General features: G+C 42.6%; 1 protein-coding gene across 1 annotated transcript in view; it reads right to left on the bottom strand.

Moving 5' to 3' along the window:
* The window catches only part of LOC126257285 (Down syndrome cell adhesion molecule-like protein Dscam2), a 587314-nt gene that overhangs the window by 131865 nt on the left and 435868 nt on the right, over window positions 1–19581 (bottom strand). Inside the window, exon 25 of the mRNA XM_049955551.1 lies at window positions 10551–10712. Coding sequence (XP_049811508.1) covers window positions 10551–10712 — 162 coding nt within the window. The remainder of the gene's footprint in view (window positions 1–10550; window positions 10713–19581) is intronic.

Raw genomic sequence — 19581 nt, 5'->3', positions numbered from 1 at the left:
AATAGAGACAATATGAAATGTAGTCTGGGCAGTGGCAAGGAAAGCGTTTCTGAAGAAGAGAAATTTGTTAACATTGAGTATAGATTTAAGTGTCTGGAAGTCGTTTCTGAAAGTATTTGTATGGAGTGTAGCCATGTATGGATGTGAAACATGGACGATAAATAGTTTGGACAAGAAGAGAATAGAAGCTTTCGAAATGTGGTGCTACAGAAGAATGCTGAAGATTAGATGGGTAGATCACATAACTAATGAGGAGGTATTGAATAGAATTGGGGAGGAGTTTGTGGCACAACTTGACTAGAAGAAGGGGTCACTTGAATCAGCAGTTGTCTTGTGACAGCCAGAGCGAGAGCACCAGCAGCAGCGAGTACTGTTTGTATAAAGCGTTTATTTTGCATTTTGTTTACGACCTTCCACTAAGGAAGGGATTCTATTAGTGTTTATCTGCTCTGCATAGTGACTAACAGTTCTTGATAAAACTTTACGTAGTTTTCGTGTTAGATTTCTTAGTGTTTTCTTGATCGTTTAGAACAGAAAGCGCCCTAAAACCGTCTTTTGTTTGTTTCGCGGCCGTTAGCCACTAGTCACTTGAATCAGCAGTTGTCTTGTGACAGCCAGAGCGAGAGCACCAGCAGCAGCGAGTACTGTTTGTATAAAGCGTTTATTTTGCATTTTGTTTACGACCTTCCACTAAGGAAGGGATTCTATTTGTGTTTATCTGCTCTGCACAGAAACTAACAGTTCTTGATCGTTAGGAGAGAAATTTATTTTGTACTTATTTGCTGCGCTTAGCTTTTAAATAGCTTTTCTGGGAAAACCTAGCGTAGTTTTCGCGTCTCGTATTTCAGTGAGTGTTTCTTGATTATCAGAGTAGCTCATCAGAAGGTTATCTTGGGAATTTGTCACCGTATAGAGTAGGGTAAACATAGTCATGTGTAGGGACTGTGGTTGTTGTGAGCGGACGCAAGGAGAATTGGCCACTCTTCGGGGGCAGGTGGAGGCTTTGTCTGTTAGGCTCATCGAGCTCGAGGCGCAGGCGTCGGCTCGTAGTGGCGTTGGGGCAACTGTGGTGAGACCTATGCCTACTTCGGTGGCCTTGGAATCACATGGAACCCCTGATGTCGCTGCGTCTTCCGGCAGTGAGCATCTTACCAGTCAGCCATCACTCCAGGGTGAATGGCGGACAGTGGTGGGCTCGCGCGTGCCTGGCCGAAAGGCGAAGGTGGGATCTGGCCATGTGGCAGCTGCCTTACCCCTTTCCAACAGGTACGGGGTGCTTCCTAGTGGTGATGACATCGTTTCCGAGCCACCACAGGATGCCTCGCCTGTTGGGCCAGTGGCCGATTCTCCGGCAAGGTCCCGACAGTCACAGAGGGCGGGCCTATTAGTTATAGGGAGCTCCAACGTTAGGCGGGTTATGGAGCCCCTCAGGAAAATAGCGGGTAGGTCGGGGAAGAATGCCAGTGTGCACTCGGTGTGCTTGCCGGGGGGTCTCGTCCGTAATGTGGAGGAGGCCCTTCCGGCAGCTATTGAACGCACTGGGTGTGACCGGCTGCAGATAGTAGCACATGTCGGAACGAATGACGCCTGCCGCTTGGGTTCTGAGGCCATCCTTGGTTCCTTCCGGCGGCTGGCTGATTTGGTGAAGACAACCAGCATCGCACGCGGAGTGCAAGCTGAGCTTAATATCTGCAGCATAGTGCCCAGAGTCGATCGCGGTCCTCTGGTTTGGAGCCGTGTGGAGGGTCTAAACCAGAGGCTCAGACGACTCTGCGACTATAATGGTTGCAAATTCATCGACCTCCGTTATTGGGTGGAGAACTGTAGGGCCCCCCTAGACAGGTCAGGCGTGCACTACACACCGGAAGCAGCTACTAGGGTAGCAGAGTACGTGTGGCGTGCACACGGGGGTTTTTTAGGTTAGAGGGACCCCCCCTTGGGCGAAACGATAAAATACCTGACGGCTTACCAGAGAGAACATCAGCATCGTTGATAAAGAACGTCCGTCCTCAGAGACCAAAAACAGGAAAAGTTAACGTAATATTGGTAAACTGCAGGAGTATCCAGGGCAAGGTTCCTGAATTAGTATCGCTTATTGAAGGAAATAGTGCGCATATAGTATTAGGAACGGAAAGTTGGTTAAAACCGGAAGTGAACAGTAACGAAATCCTAGACACAGAATGGAATATATACCGCAAGGATAGGATAAACGCCAATGGTGGAGGAGTATTTATAGCAGTAAAGAATTCAATAATATCCAGTGAAGTTATTAGCGAATGCGAATGTGAAATAATCTGGGTTAAGTTAAGTATCAAAGGTGGGTCAGATATGATAGTCGGATGCTTCTATAGACCACCTGCATCAGCAACCGTAGTAGTTGAGCGCCTCAGAGAGAACCTGCAGAACGTCGTGAAGAAGTTTCGTGATCATACTATTGTAATAGGGGGAGACTTCAATCTACCAGGTATAGAATGGGATAGTCACACAATCAGAACTGGAGCCAGGGACAGAGACTCTTGTGACATTATCCTGACTGCCTTGTCCGAGAATTACTTCGAGCAGATAGTTAGAGAACCAACTCGTGAAGCTAACGTTTTAGACCTCATAGCAACAAATAGACCGGAACTTTTCGACTCCGTGAATGTAGAAGAGGGTATCAGTGATCATAAGTCAGTGGTTGCATCAATGACTAAAAGTGTAATAAGAAATGCCAAGAAAGAAAGGAAAATATATTTGCTTAACAAGAGTGATAGGGCACAAATCGCAGAATATCTGAGTGACCACCATCAAACGTTCATTTCTGAGGAAGAGGATGTGGAACAAAAATGGAAAAAATTCAGAAACATCGTCCAGTACGCCTTAGATAAGTTCGTACCGACTAAGGTCCAAAGCGAGGGGAAAGATCCACCGTGGTATAACAATCATGTACGAAAGGTACTACGGAAACAAAGAAAGCTTCATCATAGGTTTAAGAGTAGTCGAATCATAGCTGATAAGGAAAAGCTGAACGAAGCGAAAAAGAGCGTAAAGAGAGCAATGAGAGAAGCATTCAACGAATTCGAACATAAAACATTGGCAAACAATCTAAACAAGAACCCTAAAAAGTTTTGGTCATATGTAAAATCGGTAAGCGGATCTAAATCCCCTATTCAGTCACTCGTTGACCACGATGGCACCGAAACAGAGGACGACCGAAGAAAGGCAGAAATACTGAATTCAGTGTTCCGAAACTGTTTCACTGTGGAAAATCGTAACACGGTCCCTGACTTCAGCCGTCGCACGGACGCCAAAATGGAAAATATTGAAATAAACGATATCAGAATTGAAAAACAACTGCTATCACTTAGTAGCGGAAAAGCATCCGGACCAGACGAGATACCCGTAAGATTCTACAGTGATTATGCTAAAGAACTTGCCCCCTTTCTATCAGCAATTTATCGTAGATCTCTGGAAGAACGTAAAGTACCTAGCAACTGGAAGAAAGCGCAGGTCGTTCCCATTTTCAAGAAGGGTCATAAATCAGATGCGAATAATTATAGGCCTATTTCGCTTACGTCAATCTGTTGTAGAATAATGGAACATGTTTTATGTTCTCGTATTATGACGTTCTTAGATAATACAAATCTCCTTCATAATAACCGACATGGATTCCGCAAACAGAGATCATGTGAAACTCAGCTTGCCCTATTTGTCCAAGAAATTCACAGTGCCGTAGACACTGGCGAGCAGATTGATGCCGTATTCCTGGACTTCAGGAAGGCATTTGATACGGTTCCGCACTTACGTTTAGTGAAAAAAATACGAGCTTACGGAATATCGGACCAGGTTTGTGATTGGATTCAGGATTTCCTAGAAGAAAGAACACAACATGTCATTCTTAACGGTTCAAAATCTGCAGATGTAGAGGTAATTTCGGGAGTACCGCAAGGAAGCGTGATAGGACCTTTATTGTTTACAATATACATAAATGACTTAGTTGACAACATCGGTAGCTCCGTGAGGCTATTTGCAGATGACACGGTTGTCTACAAGAAAGTAGCAACATCAGAAGACTCGTACGTACTCCAGGAAGACCTGCAGAGGATTAATGAATGGTGCGACAGCTGGCAGCTTTCCCTAAACGTAGATAAATGTAATATAATGCGCATACATAGGGGCAGAAATCCATTCCAGTACGATTATGCCATAGGTGGTAAATCATTGGAAGCGGTAACGACCGTAAAATACTTAGGAGTTACTATCCGGAGCGATCTGAAGTGGAATGATCACATAAAACAAATAGTGGGAAAAGCAGGCGCCAGGTTGAGATTCATAGGAAGAATTCTAAGAAAATGTGACTCATCGACGAAAGAAGTAGCTTACAAAACGCTTGTTCGTCCGATTCTTGAGTATTGCTCATCAGTATGGGACCCTTACCAGGTTGGATTAATAGAAGAGATAGACATGATCCAGCGAAAAGCAGCGCGATTCGTCATGGGGACATTTAGTCAGCGCGAGAGCGTTACGGAGATGCTGAACAAGCTCCAGTGGCGGACACTTCAAGAAAGGCGTTACGCAATACGGAGAGGTTTATTATCGAAATTACGAGAGAGCACATTCCGGGAAGAGATGGGCAACATATTACTACCGCCCGCATATATCTCGCGTCATGATCACAACGAAAAGATCCGAGAAATTAGAGCAATACGGAGACTTACAAGCAGTCGTTCTTCCCACGCACAATTCGTGAATGGAACAGGGAAGGGGGGATCAGGGATCAGATAGTGGTACAATAAGTACCCTCCGCCACACACCGTAAGGTGGCTCGCGGAGTATAGATGTAGATGTAGATTGGTAGGACATTTTCTGAGGCATCAAGGAATCACCAATTTAGTATTGGAGGGTAGCGTGGAGGGTAAAAATCGTAGAGGGAGACCAAGAGGTGAATACACTAAACAGATTCAGAAGAATGTAGTTGCAGAAGGTACTGGGAGATGAAGAAGCTTGCACAGGACAGAGTAGCATGGAGAGCTGCATCAAACCAGTCTCTGGACTGAAGGCCACAACAACAACAACATCATAATACTAAATGAAAAGCTCTAGTTTGCTTTTGTTTTACAATATTACTTTTATTGTGTTAACTGGTTTTTAGCTTACAAGGCCATCTTCAGACATTTACTGACTATTCTCGCCAAGGGTCCCAGGTCCGATTTCTAGCTAGGGCAGGAGATTTTCTCCACTCAGGCACTGGGTGTTGTGTTGTCCTCATAATTTTTTTCGTCCCCATCTCCAACGCACAAGTCGCCCAATGTGGTGTCAAATGCAATAAGTACTTGCACTCGGTGGCTAAACTTCCCCGAATGGGGAACTCCCAGCCCACAATGCCATACACTCATTTCCACTAAATATTCTTGCTAAAGAAGTTACAATGTTTGAAAATGACATTGGAAAAGAAGTTACACCTCTAGATTGAAGCAGAAACATACAGTACATAACCATCTTGGACAGTGTGATGGAAATGCAATGTAAAAGGTAAAACGTTGAACAGTGAATAAATATAAGTGCAGTAAACACGAAAAAACTGGAACAGGAAGCCTACATAACAGTTCATATTAACAAACAAAGACAATAAAATAAAATTAGTACTTGACCTTAAACTGCTTATTGCTAGCCACAGATGTAGCATTTATATATACTCAAGTAAATTAGTAAGAAATCTACTACTTTCTTAAAAAAAAGTTACTGCTGCCTTAATTTTACTACCATATATAGGTGCTGTTTATCTACTATTAGTAGTTTAATATTTATGCGATTACAAACGTATTTCTCAAAGAAAATATTTTCTTACATCCATAAATACTGAGTCCTATTTACAGAACATTATAACTTGGCATGCAAGTTTATGCTTTATGTTAGATGGGAGCTGGTTGAATATCTTACCACCACAATACACAATTCCATTCCAAACCCTGGACCAGGAGACAAAGTCTACATGAAACTTGTTTTTGTGTCTTGTATTGTGATTGCCTATACCACTGCTCAACTGAAATATATTTTTATTATCAGCAACAAAAATTTTTAAGTAATAAATGTATTGGGAAATGAGTGTAAGAATTCCGAGATCTTTAAAAGGGATTCTGCAAGATGTAAGTTACCTACATTACGCAATAATGTTACTAGTCACACCTGCTGAACAAACATTTTATTTATTTAAGATGCACTACCCCAGAATATAAGTCTATAAGACAACAGGAAGTGAAAATATGCAAACTATGTCCACACACTTGTCTTCAGGTCAACTGAATGAGAGATGCTTCTAAAGGTAAAACACACTGAACTGTTTCTCTTGATTAGTTTATCTATGTCTTTATTTTAACTTTTTATCCAGCTGGACCTTGAGGAATTTTAAGCACTGAGCTTCATTTAGCATATAACTTAATGTCTACGTCTGGTACTATCAGGTCGTTATTGCTTATCGAAAATTGGGCAAAATGAGTCTTCATAACAGTAAGGCTTACTCTGCTGTGAACTACTTTCAGGCCTGTTCAGCTAACACCAGAGCTGTGTCTGCTGTGGCCAAGTTTCAGATTAGACTGGTACATTTCTGTAATTAACAAATATTACACCTTTTAACTGCCCTTTATTAAGTCAGTGGAATATTATTTACGTACATCAAAACCATGAGTGTGCCCAGTAACAATCACTGTGACACATTACATATTATGTTCCTCTTTTTTGAGGCTAGTTTCATGCTCAAGACACAGTGTATTAATAAGATTCTCTGCTTAGTGTTATTGTTGATATTTGCTTTATGGGCATAAGGCCTTGGTCCTTGGCATTATTCTCTGCCTAATGTTTCATCTTGCAGTGCTGAAGACAATATCAGACGCTTTAATTAATCAGAAAGCAGTTTAGACTCAAACAAGCTCAGAAAGCCAAAGTGTTTATTTGTATCGATGCAACCATAAGTTCGTGGCATCACCACACTGCTGCCTAAGATCGCAGGGATGCACTGATGTATGTTATGAAGCCTGGGCTGTTTGTATTAGTTAGCACTAACACTCACAATTTGACTAATCTCAATCCTCCTCCTTTTCTGTAACAGCTGCTTTTATACTTCTGAATTTCTGTAGCCTCTCTGTACATCCTAACAAAGTAATGATTAGATCTCACTAAAACCAAAGTGTCAAACTATCGAATTTGATAGCTCCCTGGTCCCAATGCATGAGCTGCTACTGCTGATTTATCCATCTTGTCCAGGCAACAATTGTTCTGGTATTCTTTAAGGCAGGTGTTAATGGTTCTTTTTGTAATTCCTATGTAAACTTGACCGCAAGTGCAAGGGTTTTCTATACTTCTATTATGGCAAGTGGATGGTGTAGGTCCTTTTCAGTGTTCTAATATTCACAGGCCTTATCAGTTGGTTTAAACAATGTATCAATGCCATGTTTTCTTAGAACTCTGAGGCTATGATCTAAGATAGTGTTTACAAATGACAGGAAAACTTCTCCTTTTGGTTGGTTCTTTTCCATCAGAAGCTCTAGATCTTTTAGGGTGTAGTGGCTGTTAATTCCTTTTTCAGAGTGGCAGTTTCTTCCAAAGGCACTTCTTAAATGATCAAGCTTGTCCTCCAAGTACTGTGGTTCACAGATTCTTGTATCCCAGTCCACCAAAGTTTTTATATCTTCTCTTTTCTGCCAGAGATGGTGACTGGTATTTCTGTGACGGTATGTACCTGGTGGGCTTCCTGTAGACTTCATGCACAAAAGTTTTGTCAGGTTTTCTAAGTACCTCTACATTCAAAAATTAAATTTGAACTTCCCATTTTTTCTTAGTGAACTAAAAATTACAATTAATACTATTCAGAATATTTATAAATTCTGAGAGTTATCATTGGTGCACCAGGTTAAAAGAATATGTGAAGCACAGTACTTGGAGGGTGAGTTCTACCAGAAGAAACAGCAAACTCTGACTAAGGGTCTAAAGCTTCTAATGAAAAAACAACCTACCAAAGGGAGAGTTTGCCTTCCATTCATAAATACTGTCACACACCGCATCAACAGAATACTTGGGAAACACAGTAATCACACAGTGTTTCAACAAACTAGAAATGTGTGTGAATATTTGAACACTGCAAAGGACCTATGCCAGCTGCTTGCCACAGGAGGATCATGTAAAATCCCTTACTCTTGTGACCAAGTATATGCAGGAATGTCAAATGTACATACTATCTACAAAAGGATCCATTATTACCCACCCTATGAAATGCAAGGGCCACTGTTGCCTGAACAAGACAAATAAATTAGCAGTAGCAGATCATGCACTGGGACTAGGGAACATCAAATCCATTTCTTTCAGACTGTGGTTTAAGAAAGTTCTAATCAATAATTTGTTATGATGTACAGGGAGGCCACAGAAATTCAAAAGCCCAAAAACAAATTTAACAGAAAAGAAGAAGGATTGAAATTAGACAAGTTGTGGACCTTAGAGCTAAATAAAAACAACAGCAACAACTCTTTCATACTACAAACTCCATAATATACTCTGTGATATTAGACAGCAATCTGATGATGGCATAAACCAACAGTTGCATGGCTGTAGAAAACAGTTTGGCTTGCTGAGCTTATGTGAGACTAACTGCTTCCTGGTTCATTAAAGCCTCTGATAATATCTCCAGCGCTGGAAGACAAAATTTTATGCAGAGAATTTCGGCTTGGACCATGGCTTTGTATTCATAAAACAAATATCAACAATAGCACTAATACCGGCTGTGAAAGCCTGCAGTCTCTGTTTTCTGTTATCAAGTTATGACTACCTCCATGCAAGAGGAATGCCATTAATATCAGAACACTTTAGTTTGTTCAGTAGAATTTTGTGATTCACATAATCAAAGATTTTGGCATGGTCATAAAAGGTACCAACAGGATAATTTTCCTGTTAGCATTTCATTTATGAGGACTTATATTACATTGTCTGAGGAGAATACAAAGCCAAACTGAGTAGCAGATAACAAGTTCGTCAGTATTTTATCACAGACAACACTTTTGAAAATGCTGATAGGAGTGATAAAGGTCTGTAATTGCAGGCGCGACTTGCTTATCTCTAGTTCTGTAGATGTGTTACTACAGCATACTTAATCCTGTCAGGAACTATGCCCCGAGCTGCTGATTGATTTCAAAGACAGCTTGAGGGTAATCCACAGGTTCTGATATTATGCTAGAAACAGCATCATGGCCAGCAAATGTGTTCAGTTTAAGTGATTTCTATGTAATGTTCTGAAGTGGACAATAAGTCTGATAAATTCCATTTCCTTTCTTTTTCCTGAACGGAAACGAAAAGTTTTATTTATAAGGCTTCTGATGTTTCAAGGGAGGACACTAAACGCATTTTCTTTAATATCCTTGGGTTTGTCCAAGTTGTAGTATTTTGTTGTACTTGTAGCTGGTTCAACTGTAACTATATTTATTCTACAGCTCTGTTTTCCAGATACGTTTACCCTAAAAATGCTTGTGAGCACACAGAAAATCACTGGTATACAATGGATACACCTTTGGTGAGATTGGATATTTCTGGAAATATGCAAGTATCCTCATACATAGGCAAACCGTATATGAACCAACCGACTGAGGGGTGATACATCAATCACACACATGTGAACATCCCTCTCCCATGAGTAATTTTCAAGCTCTGCATAAAAACATTTCACCAAATGGCACATCAAGAGCTTATCGTATCACTCAGAGACAGACATAATCTTCCACTTCACAACACCAGTATATCACAACTTAGTGGAGAGTATTTGCAAAAGTTTAAATGCTGTAATAATAGTGAAAGGCAGTCCAATAATGATTAATTAACCTTTGGAATGAATGCCAGAGAGTGCTTGAAGATTTTTACTCACATAATGCATATACAGGGCTACTGTGTAACATGCACACCCCATAAATTTCGGGGCATACATTTAATGTAATTAGACAGATAAAAAATCTTCTCACCAAGCAGCAGTAGGAGAACACACATTTAAAAGGTATTAAAGTTTGCAAGTTTTCGGAGTCAGTGGCTCCGTCCAGTAAGTTTCCCATGACCTGGGGTAGCGGGTAACTTTTCTGACTCTACCCCTTTTCCTAAATCTCACCAGGGCTTTTCCTTCACCCCTCTTCCTTCCCCTTCAACCCTTCTGCCAGAAAAAGGAGCCACAGGTTCCAAAAGATTGTAAACTGTGATTACTTTTATACATGTGTTCTGGTGCTGCCACTTGGTGAGTAGATTTTTTTGTCTATCAATTTACATTATATTTTCAAAAATTGATTATTTTCAAGGGTATTCATTTTTTATAGTGGTGAAGTGCTGCTGTTTTGAAATTTCAGAAAAGTAGTATATTATCCACTTATAGAACTCTTAGATACTTCAATACTTATATTCATTAAAAAGTTACACATACTGACACAAAAAACTACTCTTTCATGCAAAAAGAAGTTTTGATACACTGAATCATTTATACAACAATAACAGTATCTACATCATGAGTGGCTCCAGATAAATAATGGCATGGGAATAATATATTACATTACCATCCTGTTCAGTTGTACAGAAAGCCGACTGGCTCAGTTCACCATCTCCAACATTTGTGAAAGCCAGCAGTCTTACAGAGTAGTTTGTAAACTTGAGAAGCCCATGAAGGTATGTTTCAAGACTAGCAGTTCTTTTAACTTCACTTCCCACAGTTCGAAAATCTGAAAACAGTTCATTCAAAAATGATATTACTCATGAGCTGCATTTTGGCTTAGGTTCTGCAGGAGAAACACATATGATACATACTGCATGAAATTTGACATGCTATAGTGTAAAATTAGCACATAAGGTACATGATTCCATCTAGCAATGAATTTACAGGAAAGTATTAATTGATCTGTTTTTGTTCAGTAGTACTAGGTTATAATATGTGGATACTGAGAGATGTGGAGTTAGTGATTAATCTGTCATGATGATCAGGAGGCCTGTCAGTGCATCTTTCATTTTTGATTCTGTAGGCAGTAGCTGCACTAAGTTTAGAGGTGAACAGTGTTTGAAATAGTCATTCTGGGGTACAACCATCCACCGGCAACGAGTGTGTACTACCACCATACGGAACAACTTCAGCCATCGTAAAAGGTTTGCATTGTAGACCTGCGTGAAGCAGACTGCAAATATCAATGGAATGCTGCACACCCCATATACAATGTATGAGTGGTGTGTCCCTGCTTTCCGCAGTGGTCTGTGAAACATTACCAAACCCATGAGGTTCTGAACATCCATATAGTACAGATGCATGTCACGCTCAAACCATAGTGCAAGCAACACTGGCTGATTGAACTTCAGTTAAATAGTTTTGTTTACGCAATGAGGGTTCTAAATAAAGTAAGTGACTTAGCTGTTAGGAAAACTGTGTATTATGTATATTTTATATAAGTTGTAAGATACAGCATAATTTTTGAGGAGTTGAAAAAGGGAGCCTCCTCAGAGTGTTTAAGCCGCAAACCTTTATTTGTATGCCCTGACTTACTGACAATTCCTTCCATGTTTGTACATGAAACACTTCTCTTTGAGTTAAAAAAAAACACATCTTTTTGAGGAAAATTCATTTACACATGCTTATGAAACAAGGCACAAACAAGACTACATATTACCTTGCCACAGACTAACATTATTTGAAAATACTCCATATTACAGGGTTTTAAAGCTAAGCAACAAAATGAGTTGAAGGACTGCAAGCAAGAACCCCCAGGTGCAAGCATTGAAAAATATTTAAAAAGCAAATGCTACTACAGTGTGGATGATTTTATAAATGAGGAAGACATGTAGGAGATATTTTTTTGTTTTCCTGTTTTTCCTACATTACGTTCTATGCGTATGCTTATGTTCCCTTTTAGTGGAGATTTATGTTCTCTTTGTATGTGTCCATACTTATAAACTATGTATCGTGTGAACTATCTATCTAAATATCTAGATGCATAGGTATATAATAGAGGGAAACATTCCACGTGGGAAAAATATATCTAAAAACAAAGATGATGAGACTTACCAAAGTAAAGCGCTGGCAGGTCGATAGACACACAAACAAACACAAACATACACACAAAATTCTAGCTTTCGCAACCAACGGTTGCTTCGTCAGGAAAGAGGGAAGGAGAGGGAAAGACGAAAGGATGTGGGTTTTAAGGAAGAGGGTAAGGAGTCATTCCAATCCCGGGAGCGGAAAGACTTACCTTAGGGGGAAAAAAGGACTGGTATACACTCGCACACACACACATATCCATCTGCGCATACACAGACACAAGCAGACATTTGTAAAGGCAAAGAGTTTGGGCAGAGATGTCAGTCGAAGCGGAAGTAAAGAGGCAAAGATGTTGTTGAAGGGCAGGTGAGGTATGAGCGGCGGCAACTTGAAATTAGCGGAGGTTGAGGCCTGACGGGTAACGAGAAGAGAAGATATACTGAAGGACAAGTTTCCATCTCCGGAGTTCTGACAGTTTGGTGTTAGTGGGAAGTATCCAGATAACCCGGACGGTGTAACACTGTGCCAAGATGTGCTGGCCGTGCACCAAGGCATGTTTAGCCACAGGGTGATCCTCATTACCAACAAACACTGTCTGCCTGTGTCCATTCATGCGAATGGACAGTTTGTTGCTGGTCATTCCCACATAGAAAGCTTCACAGTGTAGGCAGGTTAGTTGGTAAATCACGTGGGTGCTCTCACACGTGGCTCTGCCTTTGATCGTGTACAACTTCCGGGTTACAGGACTGGAGTAGGTGGTGGTGGGAGGGTGCATGGGACAGGTTTTACACCGGGGGCGGTTACAAGGGTAGGAGCCAGAGGGTAGGGAAGGTGGTTGGGGGATTTCATAGGGATGAACTAAGAGGTTACGAAGGTTAGGTGGATGGCAGAAAGACACTCTTGGTGGAGTGGGGAGGATTTCATGAAGGATAGATCTCATTTCAGGGCAGGATTTGAGGAAATCGTATCCCTGCTGGAGAGCCACATTCAGAGTCTGATCCAGTCCCGGAAAGTATCCTGTCACAAGTGAGGCACTTTTGTGGTTCTTCTGTGGGAGGTTCTGGGTTTGAGGGGATGAGGAAGTGGCTCTGGTTATTTGCTTCTGTACCAGGTCGGGAGGGTAGTTGCGGGATGCGAAAGCTGTTTTCAGGTTGTTGGTGTAATGCTTCAGGGATTCCGGACTGGAGCAGATTCGTTTGCCACGAAGACCTAGGCTGAAGGGGAAGGGACTGTTTGATGTGGAATGGGTGGCAGCTGTCATAATGGAGGTACTGTTGCTTGTTGGTGGGTTTGATGTGGACGGACGTGTGAAGCTGGCCATTGGACAGATGGAGGTCAACGTCAAGGAAAGTGGCATGGGATAGGGAGTAGAACCAGGTGGTTCTGATGGAACCAAAGGAGTTGAGGTTGGAGAGGAAATTCTGGAGTTCTTCTTCACTGTGAGTCCAGATCATGAAGATGTCATCAATAAATCTGTACCAAACTTTGGGTTGGCAGGCCTGGGTAACCAAGAAGGCTTCCTCTAAGCGACCCATGAATAGGTTGGCGTACGAGGGGGCCATCCTGGTACCCATAGCTGTTCCCTTTAATTGTTGGTATGTCTGGCCTTCAAAAGTGAAGAAGTTGTGGGTCAGGATGAAGCTGGCTAAGGTGATGAGGAAAGAGGTTTTAGGTAGGGTGGCAGGTGATCGGCGTGAAAGGGAGTGCTCCATCGCAGCGAGGCCCTGGACGTGCGGAGTATTTGTGTATAAGGAAGTGGCATCAATGGTTACAAGGATGGTTTCTGGGGGTAACAGATTGGGTAAGGATTGCAGGCGTTCGAGAAAGTGGTTGGTGTATTTGATGACTGCATGTAATGGGTTGAAGGTGTTGATCTACGTAGGCAGAGATACCTTCTGTGGGGGCTTGGTAACCAGCTATAATGGGACGGCTGGGATGATTGGGTTTGTGAATTTTAGGAAGAAGGTAGGGGTGAGGGGTGTCGGTGGGGTCAGGAGGTTGATGGAGTCAGGTAAAAGGTTTTGTAGGGGGTCTAAGGTTCTGAGGATTCCTTGAAGCTCTGCCTGGACATCTGGAATGGGATTACCTTGGCAAACTTTGTATGTGGTGTTGTCTGAAAGCTGACGCAGTCCCTCAGCCACATACTCCCGACGATCAAGTACCACGGTAGTGGAACCCTTGTCCGCCAGAAGAATGACGATGGAACTGTCAGCCTTCAGATCACGGATAGCTTGGGCTTCAGCAGTGGTGATGTTGGGAGTAGGATTAAGGTTTTTTAAGAAGGATTGAGAGGCAAGGCTGGAAGTCGGAAATTCCTGGAAGGTTTGGAGAGGGTAATTTTGAGGAAGAGGAGGTGGGTCCCGCTGTGACGGAGGACAGAACTGTTCCAGGCAGGGTTCAATTTGGATAGTGTCTTGGGGAGTTGGATCATTAGGAGTATGATTAGGATCATTTTTCTTCGTGGCAAAGTGATATTTCCAGCAGAGAGTACGGGTGTAGGACAGTAAATCTTTGACAAGGGCTGTTTGGTTGAATCTGGGAGTGGGGCTGAAGGTGAGGCCTTTGGATAGGACAGAGGTTTCAGATAGGGAGAGAGGTTTGGAGGAAAGGTTAACTACTGAATTAGGGTGTTGTGGTTCCAGATTGTGTTGATTGGAATTTTGAGGTATTGGAGGGAATGTAGCTGGAAGTGGGAGATTGAGTAGATGGGAGAGACTGGGTCCATGTGCAATGAGAGGAGGTTGAGGTTTGCTGGAAAGGTTGTGAAGGGTGAGTGAGTTGCCTTTCCGGAGGTGGGAAACCAGGAGATTGGATAGTTTTTTAAGGTGGAGGGTGGCATGCTGTTCTAATTTGCGGTTGGCCTGTAGGAGGATGCTCTGAACAGCCGGTGTGGGTGTGGGAGAGGAAAGATTGAGGACTTTTATTAAGGATAGGAGTTGACGGGTGCGTTCATTGGCTGAGTTGATGTGTAGGTGAAGGATTAGGTGGGTGAGGGCAATGGATTGTTCAGTTTGGAACTGGTATAGGGACTGATGGCAAGAAGGGTTGCAGCCAGAGTTAGGAACTTTAAGTGTGAGGCCTTTGGGGGTAATGCCAAATGTCAGACAAGCCTGAGAAAATAAAATATGGGAGTGTTACCTGGCTAGGGCGAAAAAATGTTTGCGGAGGGAATGTAAATAAAACTTAATGGGGTCATTGTGGGGGTGTTGTGGGTGACATGGTATTAGAAGGTGGAAAGTTTAACATGAGGCTGAAATGAAAATGAAAATAAAAATATATGGGGAGAGATAAAGGTGAACTAGAACGCAACAGGAGATCTGGTGTGAAAAAATGCAAAAAGTGTTGGTTAAAGCTGGGCTATGTTGATCCTGTGGTGAACTTGTGTTGGTAGACAACGATGTGGATAAAGGTTAGGTGGTTGTGTTCTCTTTCTGTTTTTACCAGTAATGTTTTTAGAGATATTTTTCCTACGTGGAATGTTTCCCTCTATCTGCTTGTGTCTGTATATGTGTGGATGGATATTTGTGTGTGTGCGAGTGTATACCTGTCCTTTTTTCTCCTAAGGTAAGTCTTTCCACTCCCGGGATTGGAATGACTCCTTACCCTCTCCCTTAAAACCCACATCCTTCAGTCTTTCCCTCTCCTTCCCTCTTTCCTGATGAGGCAACAGTTTGTTGCGAAAGCTTGAATTTTGTGTGTATGTTTATATTTGTTTGTGTGTCTATCGACGTGCCAGCGCTTTCGTTTGGTAAGTCACATCATCTTTGTTTTTAGATATATTTATCCCACGTGGAATGTTTACCTCTATTAATTTATATCATTAATTTGAACCCAACAATATCATTAATTTGAACCCAACAATTACGTTTGTTATTGTCACTGTTGTATTTCGAAATCTTTTCTGTCATCTTATTTTCACTTTTTGTTTGTGCCAGTAGTTTGACTTTGTATTCACCTTCTCCTTTTTACCGTAATCTACTATACAATTTTATCCCGCCTATATAGACTCAATAAAACGTAATTGTTGGGTTCAAATTAATGATATTGTTGGGTTCAAATTAATGATATAAATTAATAGAGCTAAACATTCCACGTGGGAATAATATATCTAAAAACAAAGATGATTTGACTTACCAAACGAAAGCGCTGGCAGGTCGACAGACACACAAACAAACACAAACATACACACAAAATTCAAGCTTTCGCAACACACTGTTGCCTCATCAGGAAAGGTGGAAGGAGAGGGAAAGACGAAAGGATGTGGGTTTTAAGGGAGAGGGTAAGGAGTCATTCCAATCCCGGGAGCGGAAAGACTTACCTTAGGGGGAAAAAAGGACTGGTATACACTCGCACACACACACATATCCATCCACACATATACAGACACAAGCAGACATATTTAAAGACAAAGAGTTTGGGCAGAGATGTCAGTCGAGGCAGAAGTGCAGAGGCAAAGACGTTGTTGAATGACAGGTGAGGTATGAGTGGCGGCAACTTGAAATTAGCAGAGATTGAGGCCTGGTGGATAACGGGAAGAGAGGATATATTGAAGAGCAAGTCCTTAATAAAAGTCCTCAATCTTTCCTCTCCCACATCCACACCGGATGTTCAGAGCATCCTCCTACAGGCCAACTGCAAATTAGAACAGCATGCCACCCTCCACCTTAAAAAACTATCCAATCTCCTGGTTTCCCACCTCCGGAAAGGCAACTCACTCACCCATCACAATCTTTCCAGCAAACCTCAACCTCCTCTCATTGCACACAGACCCAGTCTCTCCCATCTACTCAATCTCCCACTTCCAGCTCCACTCCCTCCAAAACCTCAAAATTCCAATCAACACAATCTGGAACCACAACACCCTAATTCAGTAGTTAACCTTTCCTCCAAACCTCTCTCCCAATCCGAAACCTCTGTCTTATCCAAAGGCATAACCTTCAGCCCCACTCCCAGATTAAACCAAACAGCCCTCGTCAAAGATTTACTGTCCTACACCTGTACTCTCTGCTGGAAATATCACTTTGCTACGAATAAAAATGATCCTAATCATACTCCTAATGATCCAACTCCCCAAGACACTATCCAAATTGAACCCTGCCTGGAACAGTTCTGTCCTCCATCACAGCGGGACTCACCTCCTCTTCCTCAAAATCACCCTCTCCAAACCTTCCAGGAATTTCCGACTTCCAGCATTGCCTCTCAATCCTTCTTAAAAAACCTTAATCCTACTCCCAACATCACCACTGCTGAAGCCCAAGCTATCCGTGATCTGAAGGCTGACAGTTCCATCGTCATTCTTCCGGCGGACAAGGGTTCCACGACCGTGGTACTTGATCGTCGGGAGTATGTGGCTGAGGGACTGTGTCAGCTTTCAGACAACACCACATACAAAGTTTTCCAAGGTAATCCCATTCCTGATGTCCAGGCGGAACCCAACCACTTTCTCGAACGCCTGGAATCCTTACCCAGTCTGTTACCCCCAGAAACCATCCTTGTAACCATTGATGCCACTTCTTTGTACACAAATATTCCACACGTCCAGGGCCTCACTGCGATGGAGCACCTCCTTTCATGCCGATCACCTGCCACCCTACCTAAAACCTCTTTCCTCATTACCTTAGCCAGCTTCATCCTGGCCCACAACTTCGTCACTTTTGAAGGCCAGACATACCAACAATTAAAGGGAACAGCCATGGGTACGAGGATGGCTTCCTCATACGCCAACCTATTCATGGGTGGCTTAGAGGAAGCCTTCTTGGTTACCCAGGCCTGCCAACCCAAAGTTTGGTACAGATTTATTGATGACATCTTCATGATCTGGACTCACAGTGAAGAAGAACTCCAGAATTTCCTCTCCAACCTCAACTCCTTTGGTTCCATCAGATTCACCTGGCCCTACTCCAAATCCCATGCCACTTTCCTTGACGTTGACCTCCATCTGTCCAACGGCCAGCTTCACACGTCCGTCCACATCAAACCCACCAACAAGCAACAGTACCTCCATTATGACAGCTGCCACCCATTCCACATCAAACAGTCCCTTCCCCTTCAGCCTAGGTCTTCGTGGCAAACGAATCTGCTCCAGTCCGGAATCCCTGAAGCATTACACCAACAACCTGAAAACAGCTTTCGCATCCCGCAACTACCCTCCCGACCTGGTACAGAAGCAAATAACCAGAGCCACTTCCTCATCCCCTCAAACCCAGAACCTCCCACAGAAGAACCACAAAAGTGCCTCACTTGTGACAGGATACTTTCCGGGACTGGATCAGACTCTGAATGTGGCTCTCCAGCAGGGATACGATTTCCTCAAATCCTGCCCTGAAATGAGATCTATCCTTCATGAAATCCTCCCCACTCCACCAAGAGTGTCTTTCTGCCATCCACCTAACCTTCGTAACCTCTTAGTTCATCCCTATGAAATCCCCCAACCACCTTCCCTACCCTCTGGCTCCTACCCTTGTAACCGCCCCCGGTGTAAAACCTGTCCCATGCACCCTCCCACCACCACCTACTCCAGTCCTGTAACCCGGAAGGTGTACACGATCAAAGGCAGAGCCACGTGTGAGAGCACCCACGTGATTTACCAACTAACCTGCCTACACTGTGAAGCTTTCTATGTGGGAATGACCAGCAACAAACTGTCCATTCGCATGAATGGACACAGGCAGACAGTGTTTGTTGATAATGAGGATCACCCTGTGGCTAAACATGCCTTGGTGCACGGCCAGCACATCTTGGCACAGTGTTACACTGTCCAGGTTATCTGGATACTTCCCACTAACACCAATGTGTCAGAACTCCGGAGATGGAAACTTGTCCTTCAGTATATCCTCTCTTCTCGTTACCCGCCAGACCTCAACCTCCGCTAATTTCAAGTTGCCGCCGCTCATACCTCACCTGTCCTTCAACAACATCTTTGCCTCTTTACTTCCGCTTCGACTGACATCTCTGCCCAAACTCTTTGCCTTTACAAATGTCTGCTTGTGTCTGTGTATGTGCAGATGGATATGTGTGTGTGTGCGAGTGTATACCCGTCCTTTTTTCCCCCTAAGGTAAGTCTTTCCGCTCCCGGGATTGGAATGACTCCTTACCCTCTCCCTTAAAACCTACATCCTTTCATCTTTGCCTCTCCTTCCCTCTTTCCTGACGAAGCAACCGTTGGTTGCAAACGCTAGAATTTTGTGTGTATGTTTGTGTTTGTTTGTGTGTCTATCGACCTGCCAGCGCTTTTGTTTGGTAAGTCTCATCTTCTTTGTTTTTAGATATATCTTGATGTATACATATATACTACTTTTATGAAAGTATTTGCTCTTTGAAGTATGTCCATATTTATAAACTAGAGAAACAAACATGAAAAATACTTAAAAAGAATGATTTTAAACCACTGTGGAAATTTTAAGAAAAAGGAAGAAATCTAACATATAATTATCTTTTTATGTTGTAATGTGCTTCTGGGAACATCCATATGCTTTATCTTAATGTATCTTGTTTTGAGGTATACTTAGGTAGGCATAGAATTATTCATTGACGAGTCACCAATATTTAAATCAAATGAGTGTATACAA

This window comes from Schistocerca nitens, chromosome 1, assembly GCF_023898315.1.
Source record: "Schistocerca nitens isolate TAMUIC-IGC-003100 chromosome 1, iqSchNite1.1, whole genome shotgun sequence".
Lineage (NCBI taxonomy): Eukaryota > Metazoa > Arthropoda > Insecta > Orthoptera > Acrididae > Schistocerca > Schistocerca nitens.
The sequence above is the reverse complement of the archived record's forward strand: the minus strand, read 5'-3'. Positions and strand labels throughout refer to the sequence as shown.